This window comes from Saimiri boliviensis, chromosome 9, assembly GCF_048565385.1.
Source record: "Saimiri boliviensis isolate mSaiBol1 chromosome 9, mSaiBol1.pri, whole genome shotgun sequence".
Classification (NCBI taxonomy): domain Eukaryota; kingdom Metazoa; phylum Chordata; class Mammalia; order Primates; family Cebidae; genus Saimiri; species Saimiri boliviensis.
In genome coordinates, this window is record NC_133457.1 from 46533832 (window position 1) to 46551223 (window position 17392).

Below are 17392 nucleotides of genomic sequence, written 5' to 3' on the forward strand. Positions count from 1 at the left end.
TACTTGAAACAGTTTGAAATTTTTAAGGTTGACAGTGCCCAGAAGGTGCTACAAATGATTTACCTGCATTAATTGCCCTGTTGCTGTTTGGAATCACCTTGTGATCATGCTTAAGAATGTGGGCACCAGAGTCAAAGCTGCCTGGTTCAAATCCCATCTTGACCATTTCATGGCTGTATAATTTTGGACAACTTACCTTACATGCTGTGCCTTAGTCTAATCATCTGTGTAGTGTCCTGCCTCAGAGGAGTGTGTGTGTTTGTGATTAAATGAAAAATATTTTAGTGTCTGATATGTTTTTTAAAAATAATAATTGTCTATAACTAGTGTACACAACATACATTACCACTCCCCCTCTTGAACATCTTTCTCTTCCTTAAACACACCATTTCTCCTACCTCAGGGCCTTTGCGCTTCATAGTTTCTTTGCTGGAACAATTCTTTAACTGTTTGAATCGCTGGATACCTCCATCCTTAAAGACTTCACAGATGTTATCAGATAGGACTTCATTTGTATCCTGCTTAAAGCAGTCTCTACCCCTTCGTCCTTCTCTTCTTTCCGTTTTACTCTTTTATTTCTCTGAATCTTTGCTCTCTCACATCCCCCAGCTCTTGTTTCAATCTGTAATTACCTGGTTGGTGTTTATTGTATTTAGGTTCCAAAAGAGCAGAATTAGCCTGTCTTTTTCCAGTGCTCTATTTCCAGTGCCTAACAGAAACTTGGTACACTATGGTTGCTCATTGGAGTTTTTTTGAAAACATGATTATTACCTTGTAAAAATGAAAACAAATCAATGCCAGATATAAAGTAGCCACCTTTAGAGGCATGTATTTTTCTAATATCTTTCAGACAAGACTTTTTGGGAGTCTGTTAAAGCTGTGCTGCCAAACTTACATTATATTCTCTCTATCCATGGGAGACAGCCCTTAGCCCTCACTTGGAGTCCATATGTGGTTATTTTGATAGATAGAAACTGTAGTTTACCTGGTTTCTCAACTCAGAGCAAATTAGGGCCCTGGCTTTGTCTGGCCTTACGAGGGCAGTGTGTTGAAATGTAATACTTGGTACAGTGCTCCACCCCGCTCCCTTTTGTTGTACCTCTTTTCTCTTTTACCCTCCTTTACTACTTAGTAACATTTGCTGTTCTTTTATCACCATCATTGTTCAAAGCTGCTTTCCTCCCTTTTTTTTGTTTTCTTTCTGTTCCTGACTGATTTCTTTTCTGTTTGTTGGATTTGATTTGCATAGGCTAAACTAAACCAGATTTGTGTTGTTTCATTAAAATTAACATTTGTGAACTGAACACTTCTAGAATGTGGGATATGTATGTCTCTCCATTATGGCTAACAATATATTGTTCTTCCACTTAATTTATTCTTAGGCATCTCCAGTTAATATTTCTTTCAGATATAGTATCATTTTAAAGGACTGAAAATGTTAAACACACGATACTCTTTGCCACTTCAAAATTCATTTTGAAGATATAAAAGCATTAGGTTAATTTTAAGGCAGAGATATCATTTTATTTTAAGTTTATTATTATGGGTATATAATAGGTGTATATATTTATGAGTCACGTGATGTTTTGATACAGGCATACAATGTGTAGCAATCATATCCAGGTAATTGAAATATTCATCACCGCACACATTTATCATTTCTTTGTATTAGAAACAATTTCAATTCCAATACTTTAAAATATATGGTAAAGTATGGGTTGTGCTATCAAATAGTAGATCTTTCTTTTTCCTTAAATACTGGATCTTATTCTTCTTAACTATATTTTTGTACCCATTACTCCTCCCGACATTTTGCCCCTCTCTCTACTACCCTTCCCCGCCCCTGGTAACCATTGTTCTACACTCTATCTCCATGAGTTCAGTTTTAATTTTTAGGTCTCACATATGATATATAACATGCAAAATTTGTCTTTCCATGCCTGGCTTATTTTACTTAATGACCTATCCATGATGTTGTAAATGACTAACTCTCATTCTTTTTTTATGGCTAAATAGTACTTTATTGAATATAAGTACCACATTTTCTTTATTCATTCATCTGATGATAGGTTGCTTGGGTTAGGTTGCTTCCAAATCTTGGCTGTTATGAATAATGCTGCAATAAACATGAGAGTGCAGGTACCTCTTTGATACACTGATCTTCTTTCTTTGGGTATGTACCTAGCAGTGGGATTACTGGATTATATGTAGTTCTATTTATTTTTTTGAGGAACCTCCATACTGTTCTTCATAGTGGCTGTGCTAATTTACATTCCTACCAACAGTTTAGGACTGTTCCCCTTTCCCACATCCTCACCAGCATTTGTTATTGCCTGTCTTTTGGATGCAAACCATTTTAACTGAGGTGAGATGATATCTGATTATAGTTTTGATTTGCATTTTTCTGATGATTAATGGTGTCGAACATCTTTTCATATACCTGTTGGCCATTTACAGAGACATAATTTTTTTTAAGCTTTAAGATTAAAAGTATATTGTGATATTTTGCTTCAGTACATAATAATGAGATTTCTTTGTTGTTGTTTTGAGTGTAAATTAGGCGTTTCAGTATAATATAAGATGAAATAACAAATCCGAAACCAAATGTATCAAATGATTGTAAGGAAAATGCAGACGCAGCTCCTTGTGACTTCCTCTCTTTATTTGTAAAAGCCCTAGTTTACAAATAGGTTGGTATTCAACTGTTTGTTTATCTAAAGCAGGCGTCCCCATACTTTTTACACAGGGAGCCAGTTCACTGTCCCTCAGACCTTTGGAGGGCTGCCACATACTGTGCTCCTCGCACTGACCACCAATGAAAGAGGTGCCCCTTCCTGAAGTGCGGTGGGGGCAGCCGGATAAATGGCCTCAGGGGGTCACGTGCGGCCCACTGGCCGTAGTTTGGGGACGCCTGATCTAAGGAAATAATACAGTATTTACTGGATACATCTACCAGCTTATAAAGTTCTATTTGAGTTTTCTTTCTTTTTCTTTTTTTCTTTTTAAAGACAGGGTCTTGCTCTGTCACCTAGGCTGGAGAACAGTGGTACGAACATAGCTCACTGTAGCCTCAAACTTCTGGGCTGAATCTTTCTGCCTCAGCCTCCTGAGTTGTTGGACTCCAGGCATATGCCACTGTGCCTGGCTAATTAAAAAAACACCCCCCCCCCCCCCCCCCCGCCCCAAGCTGTTTTTGAACTCCTGGGCTCCAGCAGTCTTCCTCCCTCAGCGTCCCAAGTAGCTGAGTTTACAGGCACAAACCACTACATCTGCCGTATGCTATAATGTTTTTGAATACAGTATTGTACTAATTGTGCTAACCCAAAAAGCATAACCATTTCTTCCATAAATTGAATTCCAAAATGTGAAATCTTCTTTCTACCTTAGGAGACAGTCTCTTTTTCCCTAAATGCTCCTTTCAGAAAAAGTTCATTAGGTCTAAAGATCAGGTTAAGAGAAGTTGGAGGAGGCATTTGTTTTTTATTTTTTTTTTAACTTTCATGAAAATTTAAACCAAAAGCGGAGAGAAGACCATAATGAATTGAACTACTACCTATATTCAATACTTACGAAGTTTTTGTCACACTTGCTCCAAAACAGATTGTTTTATTGTGGTTAAAATACTGAAACTTGCATTGACAGTATTAAAAGGAGGATATATGTGAGATTGGATAGTGTTCTTAGAGTCTTTTAAGATAGCTACATAGTTTTTTAATATTGGTTTCTCTTAATTTTATTTTGGTGACTCATAATTTTTAATATATGATTTTTTTTCTTTCTTTCTTTTCTGCTGTGTGTTTGTTCACCTTAGGGAGTTAATACATTTCTAAGCCAGTTCACCTAGCTTTATTGGAGGGAGACTATAATTTGTGTGTGAGAGTATGTGTGTGTGAAACTTTTCATAATAGAGTTTGCATATATGTATTATATTACTCATATATAATTATGTATGTAAATCATAAATTTTATAATTACATATTTGCATATGCGTGTATAGATATAAGCTATATCTATGTATATATATATGCTTTATTATGGAAGATTTTTAACATACAGCAAAGTAGAGCTAATATTGTAATGAACCTCCATAAATACATCCCTCAGATTCAACAGTTTTCAATTTGTGGTTCACCTATAACACCGTTTTTTTCAACTACTCACATATTTTGAAAAATCTTGCTACCTTAGGAGACAGTCTCTTATATGTAAGCAGGACATGCCAAAATTGAAGACTATGTTTGTGTACACAGGTGTTTGAATTTAATGAAGAAGGGAATATAAAACAAAAATTTAAGTAAGTGTTGATACTAGTGTGCCAAAAAGGAGTAATTAGCTAAACAAGGATTAATTGAACCTCGTGAGTAAACTGCCAGGAACTATGAGATAACTCCAAGATACAAAAATTACTAAGAAAAGATAGTTCATTGTGAGGTGAACTTCAGTAGAGGTTCCAACATGTTATAAGAGCAGAAATTAAAGTACACTGGGAAGAGGAGGATGGAGCACTAGAGAAGACTTCTTCAAAAATGATTAGGAACTTCAGGTCTGAGATGATCATATGAAGTGAGAATAAAGTACTTGGCTATGGCATGTTTCTATGTAGACAGAACAAAGGGCTGAGGAAAAGATCATGCTAAAACATCTGAAAAAGTAGGTATAATAAAATACATTCAGTTTTAGTTATTCATCATAATAGAAAAGAGTAGTTAAATGATCAATCCAAGTGCCTTTTTAAAACAAATGATTAAAAACTAATTTTATTTAGGAACTAATGCAATAGGGAAAAGATCCCTGAGTATGGAACTGGGCTCGTTTCTGAATTCAATGACAGTGGAAGATTTAAAGTCAAGGAGCAGGGATAGAGCCAATGGATGGAAAAGACAAATGTAAGGAAGGGAGTGGGGGGATTCTGGCTAAACTAGCTTTGCAGGATTCTTGCAGAAAGCAGGCCAGGGTGACCAGATACCACCTGGGGGATCCTGGGAATAAGGAATTTGATTCTATCAAGGTGATCAGAAATGGAGGGTGGGGATTCTTTTTGAACTGACTAACACAGGATTCTTGCTGAAACTGGCCAGTCCAGACCCAACAGGGACAGACACTGAAGCCTAAGGTTTTAAAAAACCTAATGTTTGGTCAAGAGGAGAGTCTTGTCAAGTAGGAAGAAAAAAATTACATAGGTATTGCCACGTCTTCTGACGTGAACAGGCAGTTCTAATTCTGTATAAACTGCACTGTGCAGAGAGAATTACACTATTGGTTTTACTGAGAGGTTTTATTAAGTGGATTTTAAGGGCAGTCTTAAGGGGGAAAGGGAGAAAAAGTGTTACGGGAAAGACTTTTTTTTTTTTTTTTTTGAAGGAGGAGTAAAAAGGAGAAACAAATAAGCTAGTTATGTCTTCAATACTTTGATGAAGTGGTAGGTGTCTAAGTATTTTTGGCATCACTAACGGCTTTATTTTATTCTAGGAAAATGAATTATACTGCCTACTACATTCATAACCCTTGCCCAACTCTCATGCCCCTCATCTTCTACTCATAGCAACTGCAAAGAGGCCAAAACAGCCGTATTTTATATCATATGACCCTGCCCTTTTGGCTGTAGGTATTGGATTACAAGCATGGGATCTCGTGGCAGCCAACGCATAGATCAGGCCTCCCCAAACTACGGCCCGGCCCGCGGGCCGCATGCGGCCCCCTGAGGCCATTTATCCGGCCTCCCGCTGCACTTCAGGAAGGGGCACCTCTTTCATTGGTGGTCAGTGAGAGGAGCACAGTATGTGGCAGCCCTCCAACAGTCTGAGGGACAGTGAACTGGCCCCTGCGTAAAAAGTTTGGGGACGCCTGGCATAGATCGTCTGTTAGCTATGACGTGTGACTGTATGAAATGATTTGATCCAATCATATTCTTACTGCTGTTTACATGAACTGAGGAAAAGAAAATCAGGCAGCTAAAGCTGGAGGAAACAGAAGTCCCTGAGATAGATTTGGAGCCCTGTATTAAGGCCAAATGCTTTATATTTACTTAGCATTGAATTGTTAATGTTACAACTGAGGAATCCTGGAAATTTGCATAAATGAAAATAATCAGACTATGCTGTGTTTAGTAACAACTGAATCTGTAACATAAGTTTATGGTATGTTATAAATTTAGTTTTAGGTGCTTCCTGTTTGCCATATATATATATATAATATAAATATATATAAAAATATATATAAATATATATAAATATATATAAATAAATATATATATAAATATATATAAAAAATATATAAATAAATATATAAATATATATATATGATGAGGAATGTGAGCAGTTATTATATGTAGTTATTCAACCTTGAACCAGAATTTTCTTGTGTATCAATTAACAGTAAGGAAATATGGTGTGAGATGAGACTAGAGTTATACATGACGTAGCCTTTGTGGTTTTGACTATTATGTTAAGAAGTGGAGGTTTCTCTGCTTTAATTTTAAAGAGATGAAGTCTTTGAATAATGCAATATGATCACATTTACATTTTGAAAAGACCTTCCTTCTTATGGCTGAGTGCACAGATTGGGGAATTAGAAGGTGGGCAGAATGGATGTAAAGAGACCAGTTAGAGGCTATTTCAGTAGTCTAGTTAAAAGATGATAGCTTGGATTATAGTGCTAGTAGCAGAATAAGAAAATAGTGTGAAGGTTTCAGAGATATTTAGGAAGTAAAGTGACAACCTTGTTATGATTTATGTACAGGATGTGAGAGAGAAGGAACTGTCAAGGATGACACCTAGATTTCTTCAACTTAGGTGGTGGTAAGAGAATACTGAAAGCAGATATAGTGTATTTGTTTTGGGGAGTGGCTGTGTTTGATCATGAGTTTAGTTGGATGTTGAGTCTGAGATGCCTTTGTAACATTCAAGAAAAACAGAGCACCACATGAGTAGTTAGATAATACTGGTTTGGACATGAGAAGAAAGGTCTAGGTAGGGAGGTGATATTAGTGAATTGTGGGCATACTGGTAATAATTAAAGACTTGAGTGTGAATGACATCTTTTGGGCAGAGGTTTTAGAGTGAATTAATAAGAGATCTTAGAGGAGAACAGAAAGTAGAGAAGACTAGAGAGGTGGGGGTAAAAATCAAGAGACCATTATAGTCAGCAAAGCCAAAGGAAGAAGGATTTGATAAAGAAGGAGAGGCCAAGAATTACGGGAAATGAAAAATACCCGTCAGGAAAACTTTATGAAGTTGTATTCTCGTGGGTCCTGGTTTTTAAAACATGTTATTAATAGTCCCTTGACGTCAGTTTTTTAAAATAAAAAATTCGGTTGAAAATTTTAAGCCTTGGTATTCTTGCTAAAATACTAGTCCTCTTCCATTGAAATATTTTCACACGTTTTGGGGTGTGTTACTCTTTCTAGTGTATACTTAACTTTGTATGGTGAATCTCTTACACAGTTTAACTGTTGTTTATGAGCTTATCTGGGTAGAGCTATTTTTAGTTTTTGCTTCTATTGCTAATCCAGGTGTTTGGGTCTTGTTTTCAGTGTTAGTTTCTGTCTTGGGGATTCGTTGTAAATTTAGACTCTTAATGCATAGCACAACATTTAATTTAGTTTTTTTATTGGAGTCTTTGAAGCCTTTAGATAAAGAAGAACTTTGCCACTTCAGTGGTGGTGGTTAGATTGTTTTGCATCTTTTACTAGAAAGGGTTTCCATAATCATGGCTTTGTAAATACAGTAACTACTTTGTTTCTGGCATTTGAAGATACCCCTTTTAAAATTCTGACCTGGTAAATACTTCTTGGAGGAGGAAGGGAGCAAGGTAGCATTTATAGCATTAGCTTAGCTTTTTATGTTATTGGCACACAAAGTTATTACTTAAAATTCTGATTTAAAATTCCCCTCAGAAATTTGGATATATTACTCCATTGCCTTATAGCAATCCAGTGGTTCCACTGAGAAATAAGGTATTAATCTGATTATGTCATTCCTTTGTAGAAAAAATTTCTCTCTGAATTAATGATTTTAAGTCACACATTATCTTTATTATTTTTAAATGTATTGGGATGTGTATGCTCTGTGAAACATAGTATTCTTTTTTTTTTTTAAACTCAGTGTAAGAACCTCTAGACTACTTAAATTTTTTTCTACTTTTTATCTTGTTTTAATTTGCTCTTCATTTTTGTCCTTTATACTATTTAGCATATTTTTTATTTTATCTTGGCAATTACAGTTTTGCCATTCAAAATCTTAAACGGATTCTTTATCATAAGTCTATTTCATTACAGTAACTGTAGCCTTTAGGTGCTTCAGAGACACTATATTATTTACTTACCATAGCTATCCTGTGATGCAGGTACTGTTGTTAATCTCTATTTTACAGGTGAAGGAAGTAGAATGCAGAGAACATAAGTCACTTGCCCAACCAAGGTCACATGGCTAGTCAGTATGGAACTAACATTCAAATGCATGCAATATGAGGCTAGAACCTGACCTTTTAACCTCTAGATCAGGCGTCCCCAAACTGCAGCCCGAGGGCCTCATGCGGCCCCGTGAGGCCATTTATCGGCCCCCCCACCGCACTTCAGGAAGGGGGACCTCTTTAGTTGGTGGTCAGTGAGAGGAGCACAGTATGTGGAGGCCCTCCAACGGTCTGAGGGACAGTGAACTGGCCCCCTGTGTAAAAAGTTTGGGGACGCCTGCTCTAGATTATACTTCTTTCAGATCTGAAAGTTTAATATTAATAACTCTTTCAGAGTTAATACAACTCTGGGTTCTATTAACCCTCTGCATAGATTAATTCTTGTTACTGTTTCTGCAGTATTAATTTTTCTGTTTGTTGATTTTGATATTTAGCTGTCATGGTGCTTACTTTTCTCAAATGTTTGATTTTTTTGGATGTGTTGCTTATTTTGGTATTCAGAAAGACTATAAAAATGCCACAGAGCTTGCATCTAGTGATTGTTGAAGTTGGGATCATAACTTGCTGCTGGAAAGGATGTATCAAACTGATCTGGGATATAAGGATTTCCTGTTCATCTTGTGTCCAGCATTGTTCTGCTTCTTGACTCACTTGTCTATATGTAGTGCCTTCCTCAGGCAGATTCCTCTGATACCCACTTCCCTACTTCGCAGTAGTAGGGGAAGGGGATTCACCTAACTGAGTATACCTAATGCCATTACTCCCCTCCAGGATTCTCCCCTGCCCATCACAGCTGCTTTGTACTAAACATGGAATATCCCTGGAATTGCCCTCTATGGTTTGTGGTTTTCTTCTGCTTTCATTTTGGGCTCTGGTTTCTTCAATTTCATTTTTTCTCATTTATCTCTTTCAGAAATTATAATTTCTTTTTCTATAAGATTATATTCTTGTTTTATAGTGCTGTTATGGTTTATTCTTTTTAAATTTTTAGTGCTGTTACAGTTTAAAGCCAACATTTTTAGGGTTGCAGGATTTTTGGCAATTATGGTGAATGTGGCCTTTCTTCCATTTTCATGTTATCTTCTGTCAGCAGTTCTTAATTTTTTGAGATTCATGAACTTCTTTATTGCCCTCCACCACCTAGACCCCAAGCAATGCTAAATGTTATTTTGAGCATTACTAGTTTTGTAGGTTGGGTTTGAGGTTGTTTTTATATTAGAAGTATAAGCATATTCCTTTGGTATTTTCAGATTATGTTATTCAAGTTTGAGAAAAAATTGGTCTGAAAGATACATAGCCACATAGTTTAATATAAAGGAACTGTTTCTATTAAGCAGTTTTATAACCTTTCATTTTTTCTCCTTTCTCTAGGTTTAACTATAGATCAACACATCATCTTGCATCTCATGGGTTCTATGAATTTTTAAATTGGTTTGATGAAAGAGCATGGTATCCCCTAGGAAGAATAGTAGGTGGTACTGTAAGTATATTAGTAGTTCTTTATGTTAATTATGACATTTATTGTTATTTGAGTAAATCATTAATTGCTGAGGTGATGGGGATTCTTGAAAGCTTTATATAGTTAACAAATTTTTCTGTGGCTTATTATCCAGTATTCAATTTGCTTTTTCCTTGATACCTCCTCCCCTCAATCTCCAACCTGTTTTTGGGTTATCTCACACTAGCCATTCTTTTTGACAAGTGGTGGAGGCTGGGTGGGGATCTACTATCACAGTGCTTGTGATTGAAGTTCAGGTTATTTGTGTGTTTGCTTTTATAGCAATTTACTTGAAAAAAGAGTTTGGAAGGAGATAGAAACTTAGAATAATCATGATAATTATATATCTAGAATAATCCGATAATTAGAATTTTTCAGGCCCTGAATGTTTCCAAGTTATTCCAGGTAATTGACTATTGATTATAGTTCATGCAAACTTCTGATATCTAGAAAGATGACATAAGGGCAAATATTTTTAGGATTTGGGACATAAGGAGAATTTTGGTATCTAGAAAGATGACATATGGAGAATTTTGAGGAAAAGGTGAAAGACAAGGCAACACTTTTGTATTAGAGAAATAGGTTTGATTTTTTTAAAAATCAATTTTGCCAGAATTATTCATTTTGTTAGGGTTTTTCTTAACCCAAAGAAACTTCTGACTCTGTTGATTACTTCTAGTATATGCTTGTTTTGTGTCTTTTTAAATTTTAATTTATTTTCTTTTACTTTGGTGAGTTTATTTTCATGTTCTTTTTCTGATTTCTTGAGATGCTTTCTCAGTAATTTTCAACTTTTCTTCATTATTAAGAGATGCATTTTAAGCCTAGAAACTACGCAGTAACCACTGTACTAATTGCATTCCGTAAGTTCTGATGTGTATTATTTTCGTTATCATTTCAATCAAAATGCATCTTGATTTTTATTATAATTCCCCGACTCATGGATTATTTAGAATTGTTTTTAATTTCAAACACAAGGGGGTTACCCAGTTATGTTTTTTCTTTATACTTCAAGTATGTTGTGTTTAGAGAACAACTTCTATGTAATTTCAATCCTTTAAAATTTATTGAGACTTGACTTGTGATTTAGGATATTCAGGTATCCAAATTTTTATTAATGTTCCCTTTGTGTTTAGAAAGAACATGTTCTCCATGGTAGTAAGGTGTTGTGCTTCTAGTCTGGGCATCTTCTTATCCTTGATGTAAATAGGCATAAATAGAGATGAAGGCACAACGGCAGTTACCGTGTTCTGCATTGTGAATTAGAGAAGCATTAAATGGGTAGTGCATATGGTAGATAGCTATTACCTGCAGTTCTTGTGGTGGTAATCTTATATACCCTATTGTATTACATTTGATAACTATAGTTTTTTTGTGTGTGGTTTATAACTTTATCTTAAATTTGTCCTCAGTGGAAGCCTGTTGTCTCTGAGAGTCCTGATATCCTGAGATTCGGGATCATCCCTTTAATAATCTTTCTCATTTGCCTTTACTGGAGCCCTTTAGGGGTTTCAGTGGTTTTAGGACAGTTTTTCTTAGTTTGAGATTTCTTAACACTGAAGGTTATTATAAATGTAGAACCCACATTCACACATCTGAATGAGTTTCATACTCTCCTTTTGGACTTTGTTTCTGCTCTGAGCATTGGAAGGCAGGCAGAGTTCCTTGATGGGTGAATAGAATTTGTCTGGTTTCATAAGCAGGTCCTGACTTTGTGCTGGTAGTTAGGTCTTCACTTTGATCCCTGTGTTGGGTGAAAACCCTCGCCCCCATTTTCATTGCTTAAGGCCCTGGTTTGTTTGGCTTTTTTCTTCCCTATTGTGGTCTCCCAAGACACCAGCACCTATTTTGAATTCCCTCTTCATTTTTGGCATCTGGAGAATTCCCTATCTTGAGCTTGATCGTGCTTTTTTTCTTGTTAGGGTTTTATTTGTTGATTTAGTTTTGGTTCTTTGATTTAGTGCTTCTATGAAAATTGGCTGTTTTATGTGTCAGTTCAGTCTACCATATTATATGGATATATTGACTTACCTTGAAAAATATTTTCAGATTCACTTCCTTTTTTCAATATTGCTGACAAAATCACACACTGGTACCTAGTATTGAATCTGAAGTGGGACAAAATTTTTATCTGTTGAGAATGTGGATAAATTACCATACTTTCTCCCCCTCCCCTTTTCTTTTTTCATGCGTGAGCATCCACTTTCTGCCAGTTATTTTTCTGGATGCCGGAGAAAAGTTTCCTGTTCTGGAGCTTATGTTCTTTTGAGCGTAGGCAGCTAATAGACAGTAAATAAGTAAAATAAACAGTATGTCAATTGATGGTAAGTGCTGTGCAGAAAAAGCAAGAGAGGTAAAGACAGGAGTGCAGGGAAAGAGATTGCAGTTACAAATTCTATAGCCAGGAAAGGAAATTTATAATCTTTGTTTCTGTTATGGAGTAAATAAAGAATCTTATAGGACTTACGTAAGGAAGCAGATGTAAATCCATGTTTTAGTCACGGGATAATAACTCAAAAAAAATGTCCTGTTTACTGTTCTTTGAATCCTTTTAATGTTTGATGTTCCTCTTTTAGAGTGAGGATGAGTATAGCTGTTAACTGGCCTCTTCTAGTTTATTATTTCCCTTTTATCCCTAAGTACTTTAAATGGTATAAAATGTTTTAACTTTTCAGAAGTTCCAAAATATTATCTCTGAATTCACCAACTGACTGTTTCTTCTTTTCCTAGCTAGAGTTGCTTACTTTGCAAATCTAGGGCTTGAAAGGAGGAGACATTTTGTGTAAATACCACTTAAATGATTTTGTACATGATTTTTCTTTATCTTTCTTTTCTCATTTTCTTTTGTACGCACAAGTATGGGCAAATTGGAGTATGTTAGAACTCCAAACTGAAGGATAAGCTAGACTAAGACCCTGTTTTGATTTAAAAAAAAAATAAAAAGTTGAATCAGTAAGAAAGTTACCTACAGTTTAACATTGTTATACATTTTCAATTTTAATCATTCTTGGTTCATACTCTCTCTGATCTTTTTATTTATTCCTCCATATATGAGCTAGTTCCTTATGGGAGTTTTTTTTTTGTTTTTTTTTGTTTTTTTTTGTAGTTTATAAAGAAGGCAAATTGTTTTGAGATGTTGCTTTCAAACTTGTAAACAAAATGTAATAATAAAGAAGAGTGCATAATTACTATTTTTGTGTATCTCATTTTATATGTAATTTTTCATTTTTTTTCTTCCCAGGTTTACCCAGGGTTGATGATAACAGCTGGCCTTATCCATTGGATTTTAAATACATTGAATATAACAGTTCACATAAGAGATGTGTGTGTGTTCCTTGCACCAACTTTTAGCGGCCTTACATCTATATCTACTTTCCTGCTTACCAGAGAACTTTGGAACCAAGGAGCAGGACTTTTAGCTGCTTGTTTTATTGCTATTGTACCAGGCTACATATCTCGGTCAGTAGCTGGATCCTTTGATAATGAAGGCATTGCTATTTTTGCACTTCAGTTTACATACTACTTGTGGGTAAGTAACATTTAATGTTTTGCTACCATGAATATTCAAGACCTTTCTCCTGAAACACTTTAGATTGTACACAGATTTGTCATTTACAGATTTATAGAGTTGTGTACAGAGATCTGTGTTACTGTTCATAGTAAATGTAATAATGGATAACATTTAAAAATATGTCAGGCACCTGTCAATTATGTATGACTAGATTAATACATAGATAAATTGTGATTTTTCACAACAGAGCTGTTATGGCTAATTTACCAGTCCCTTTTAAATAAGTCAGAACTCCAAAAGAAGGGCTATCATAAAACAGTCTGTTGATAATTTGTTTCTTTGTTTTGGGGAGATAGGTAAGGAATAGTTACCTAGGAATGTTGAAGCACGGTTTGATGGAATTTTAAATTGTTTCTGAAACTAGCATTTATTTTGCTGCTGCCAGGCTATTTAAACTTAATGTTTTTTCCCCTGCATATAAGATACGATGCTAGTTAATCTTGGGTTCAATTTAAAGCTTGAAATTATTTATGTATTTATTATTTTAGCTTTAGCTTATAATTTTCCAGTGACAAATTACCAAAATTTGTGTGTGTCAATATGTTTTTGTATATTTTATTAAGTGTATTTTTAGGTAGCTAGGTGAATGGCAGCATAATTTTTCTCTTTAATAATTATTTTACATTATTCAGAACTACTTGGCTAATGAATATTTTTGCTCTAGCATGGAATTCCAGAGGAGACTGTTGCAGTGTGATCAGTATAGACAGTGTCTTGATCTTGAGTTTAAAAGGGAAGCAAGAAAAATACCCGTGGACATGAAGATGATGCCAAGCAGTAGGATGTTGCCAGTGCTGTTGTACATATCAAAACGTGTTTTTAAAAACTCTTTGTTGTATGCAGCTGAGAAAAAAAAACATTTAATATTAAAATCTCTGTTGAATGCCTTTTAATAAACAATATATAATATTTTAAGTTATAAAAATAATACCTGTATATGTGGATAGATCCTGATAATATAATGCTTAATAGAAAAGTAAGTTGCGGGCTGGGCGCGGTGGCTCACTCCTGTAATCCCAGCATTTTGGGAGGCCAAGGCGGGTGGATCCACGAGGTCAAGAGATCGAGACCATCCTGGTCAACATGGTGGAACCCCGTCTCTACTAAAAATACAAAAAATCAGCTGGGCATGGTGGCGCGTGCCTGTAATCCCAGCTACTCAGGAGGCTGAGGCAGGAGAATCGCCTGAACCCAGGAGGCGGAGGTTGCGGTGAGCCGAGATCGCCCCATTGCACTCCAGCCTGGGTAACAAGAGCGAAACTCCATCTCAAAAAAAAAAAAAGAAAGAAAAATAAGTTGTGATAAAATATGTGCAGTATGAGAAATCCTTGATGTAAACTTTTAAGCAGTACAAACCATACTATGTTTGTTAATAGTTTATAATGAAAGTATAAAAATGTGATAGATAAGCTTCACGTACACCAGCTTTGTGATAATGGGTTTTCCTGAGAGTGGGTGGGTGATACTGAGGTGGGCAGTACTAAGGGAGCTTCAACTATTTTGGCCAAAAATTGTTTTAAAGGAAGTATTCTGAAGCAAATGTATTATTTTTAAATTTGAAGTCTGAATAGCTACGTTCATAACTATTTTAATATTCTCTGCACTGGTATATGTTTCAAATACTTGATAATACATTTTTAAAATATTTTGTACACATTTAGACAACAGAAAAATATATAGAGAAAATCACCCAGAGCTAACTATCATTTGCATTTTTGAATTTTGGGCATATTAAATTCATGAGTAAGTCCCAGTTGATCATGGTATATAATCTGTTTCATATGCTGCTGAATTTGGTTTGCTAGTATTTTCCTAAGGATTTATGCATCCATGTTCATAAGAGGATATTGGTTTATAATATTCTTAACTTGCATCTCTCTGTCTTTGGGATCAGGGTAATGCTGGCATCATATAATGAGTTAGGAAATGTTCTTTTGAATTTTTGGAAAAGTTAGAGGATTAGTGTTGCTTCAGTTCTTTAAACATTTTAGTAGAATTCACCAATGAAACCATCAGGACTAGGACTTCTCTTTGTTGGGAAATTTTTGATTCCTGATTTAGTATCCTTGCAAGTTATAAGTCTCTGCAGATTACTTCATTGTGACTTAGTCTTGGTAGGTTTTTGTGTTTCTATTAATAGGTATTTGTTCATGTAAGCTATTCAATTTGTTAGCCTACAAGACTTGATAATACTCTTAAAATCCATCCTATCTCCTATGGAATCAAGTAGTAACGTCCCCACTTTCTGATTTTAGTGATTTGAGTCTTCTCTCTTTTTTTCTTAACCTAGCCAAAGATTAGTCAATTGTGTTGATCTTTTTAAAGAACCAACTTTTGGTTTCATTGATTTTTTTTTTTTTTCTGTGTTCTTTTTCTTTTCTCTCTTTTAGTGTATGTGCTGCTATTTATTCAGTTTTGTCTTTCTGGAAGCTTTGGGTTTAGTTTGTTCTTTTTTTGGTTTGCAACTTAGCTTGTGAAGTCAGATTTTTGATTTGAGATTTTTTTTGTTTTTGAATGGAGGCATTTGTAGCTATAAATTTTTCCCTTGGTACTACTTTCACTGTGTCTTAACAAGTTCTGATACGTGTGGTTTTGTTTTCATTCATCTCTAAGTATTTCCTCATTTTTCTTGATTTCTTTTTTGATCTATTGGTAAGGTATCTTGTTTAATTTCCACAAATTTCTCACTTTTCCTTCTGTTAATAATTTCTGACTTCATCCTGTTGTGGTTGGAGAAGATACTTTGTATAGTATCCATATTTTAAATCTATTGAAACTTAATTTTTGGCTTTAGTTTGTGGCCCAACATATTGTCTGTCCTGGAAAATGTTCCATGTGTACTTGAGAAGAATTGTGTATGCTGTTGTTATTCAGAAAAGTGTTTTGTATATGTCTTTTAGACCTAGTTGGTTTATTGTGTTGAGTTCTGTATTATCTCCTGTCTGGTTGTTCTGTCCATTATTGAGAACAGAGTATTGATGTCACCAGCTATTATTATAGAACTTTTCACTTCTTCAATTCTGTTAAGTTTTTTCTTCCTATATTTTGATGGTCTATTATTAGGTACGTAAATGTTTGTCATTGCTATACCTTCTTGCGGTATTGAACCTCTTACTGCCGTATAAGAGTTCTTTCTGTTTTGTAACCTTTTTTAAAAAAAAAAAAATGCAAAGTCTGTTTTTTCTTTTGTAATTTTGTAGAGATGAGATTTTACCATGTTGCCCAAGCTCAGAACTCCTGGGCTCAAGCCGTTCTTCCTCCCCAGCCTTCCCAAAGTGTTGGAATTACTGATATGAGCCACCACCCTTTTTTTTTCTTTCAAATTGTGTAGAGTGAAAGTCTGTCTTTTCTGATACTAGTATAGCCACCCCTGTTCTCTTTTGGTTACTGTTTGCATGGAATAACTTTTTCTGTCATTTTGCTTTCAGTCTCTTTGTCTTTGGATTTAAAGTGCATGTCTTACATAACAATAAGTAGTTGGATCATGTGTTTATTCTTTCTGCCAATCTGTTGTTGGAGAGTTTAACACACATTTGAAGTAATTACTGATAAAAATGGACTGATTTCTGTGGTTGTGCTGTTTTCTATGTGCTTTATAGCTTTTTTTGTCCCTCATTTCTCTATGAGTCTTTTTTTTTGTGTTTAGTAGATTCTTTTGGTAGTGAAACATTTGAATCTTTTACTTTTGTGCATATTTGTGGATTGCCTTTCACTCTGTGGATAGTGTCCTTGGCACAAATTTTAAATTTTTATGAAGTCGTCATTTTTGTTGTTGTTGCTTGTGTTTTTAGTGTCATATTTAAGGAACTGTTGCCTAATTGAAGGTCATGAAGATTTACAACTGTTTTTTTCTTTTTCTTTTTTTTTTTTTTTGAGACGGAGTTTCGCCCTTGTTACCCAGGCTGGAGTGCAAT

The 17392-nt window shown here is 35.1% G+C and overlaps 1 protein-coding gene across 1 annotated transcript in view; it reads left to right on the forward strand.

Annotated features, from left to right (window-relative positions):
• STT3B (STT3 oligosaccharyltransferase complex catalytic subunit B) overlaps window positions 1–17392 on the forward strand; it is a 106834-nt gene that overhangs the window by 33980 nt on the left and 55462 nt on the right. Inside the window, exons 2-3 of the mRNA XM_039480173.2 lie at window positions 9781–9889; window positions 13149–13436. Of these exons, the coding sequence (XP_039336107.1) occupies window positions 9781–9889; window positions 13149–13436 (397 nt within the window). The remainder of the gene's footprint in view (window positions 1–9780; window positions 9890–13148; window positions 13437–17392) is intronic.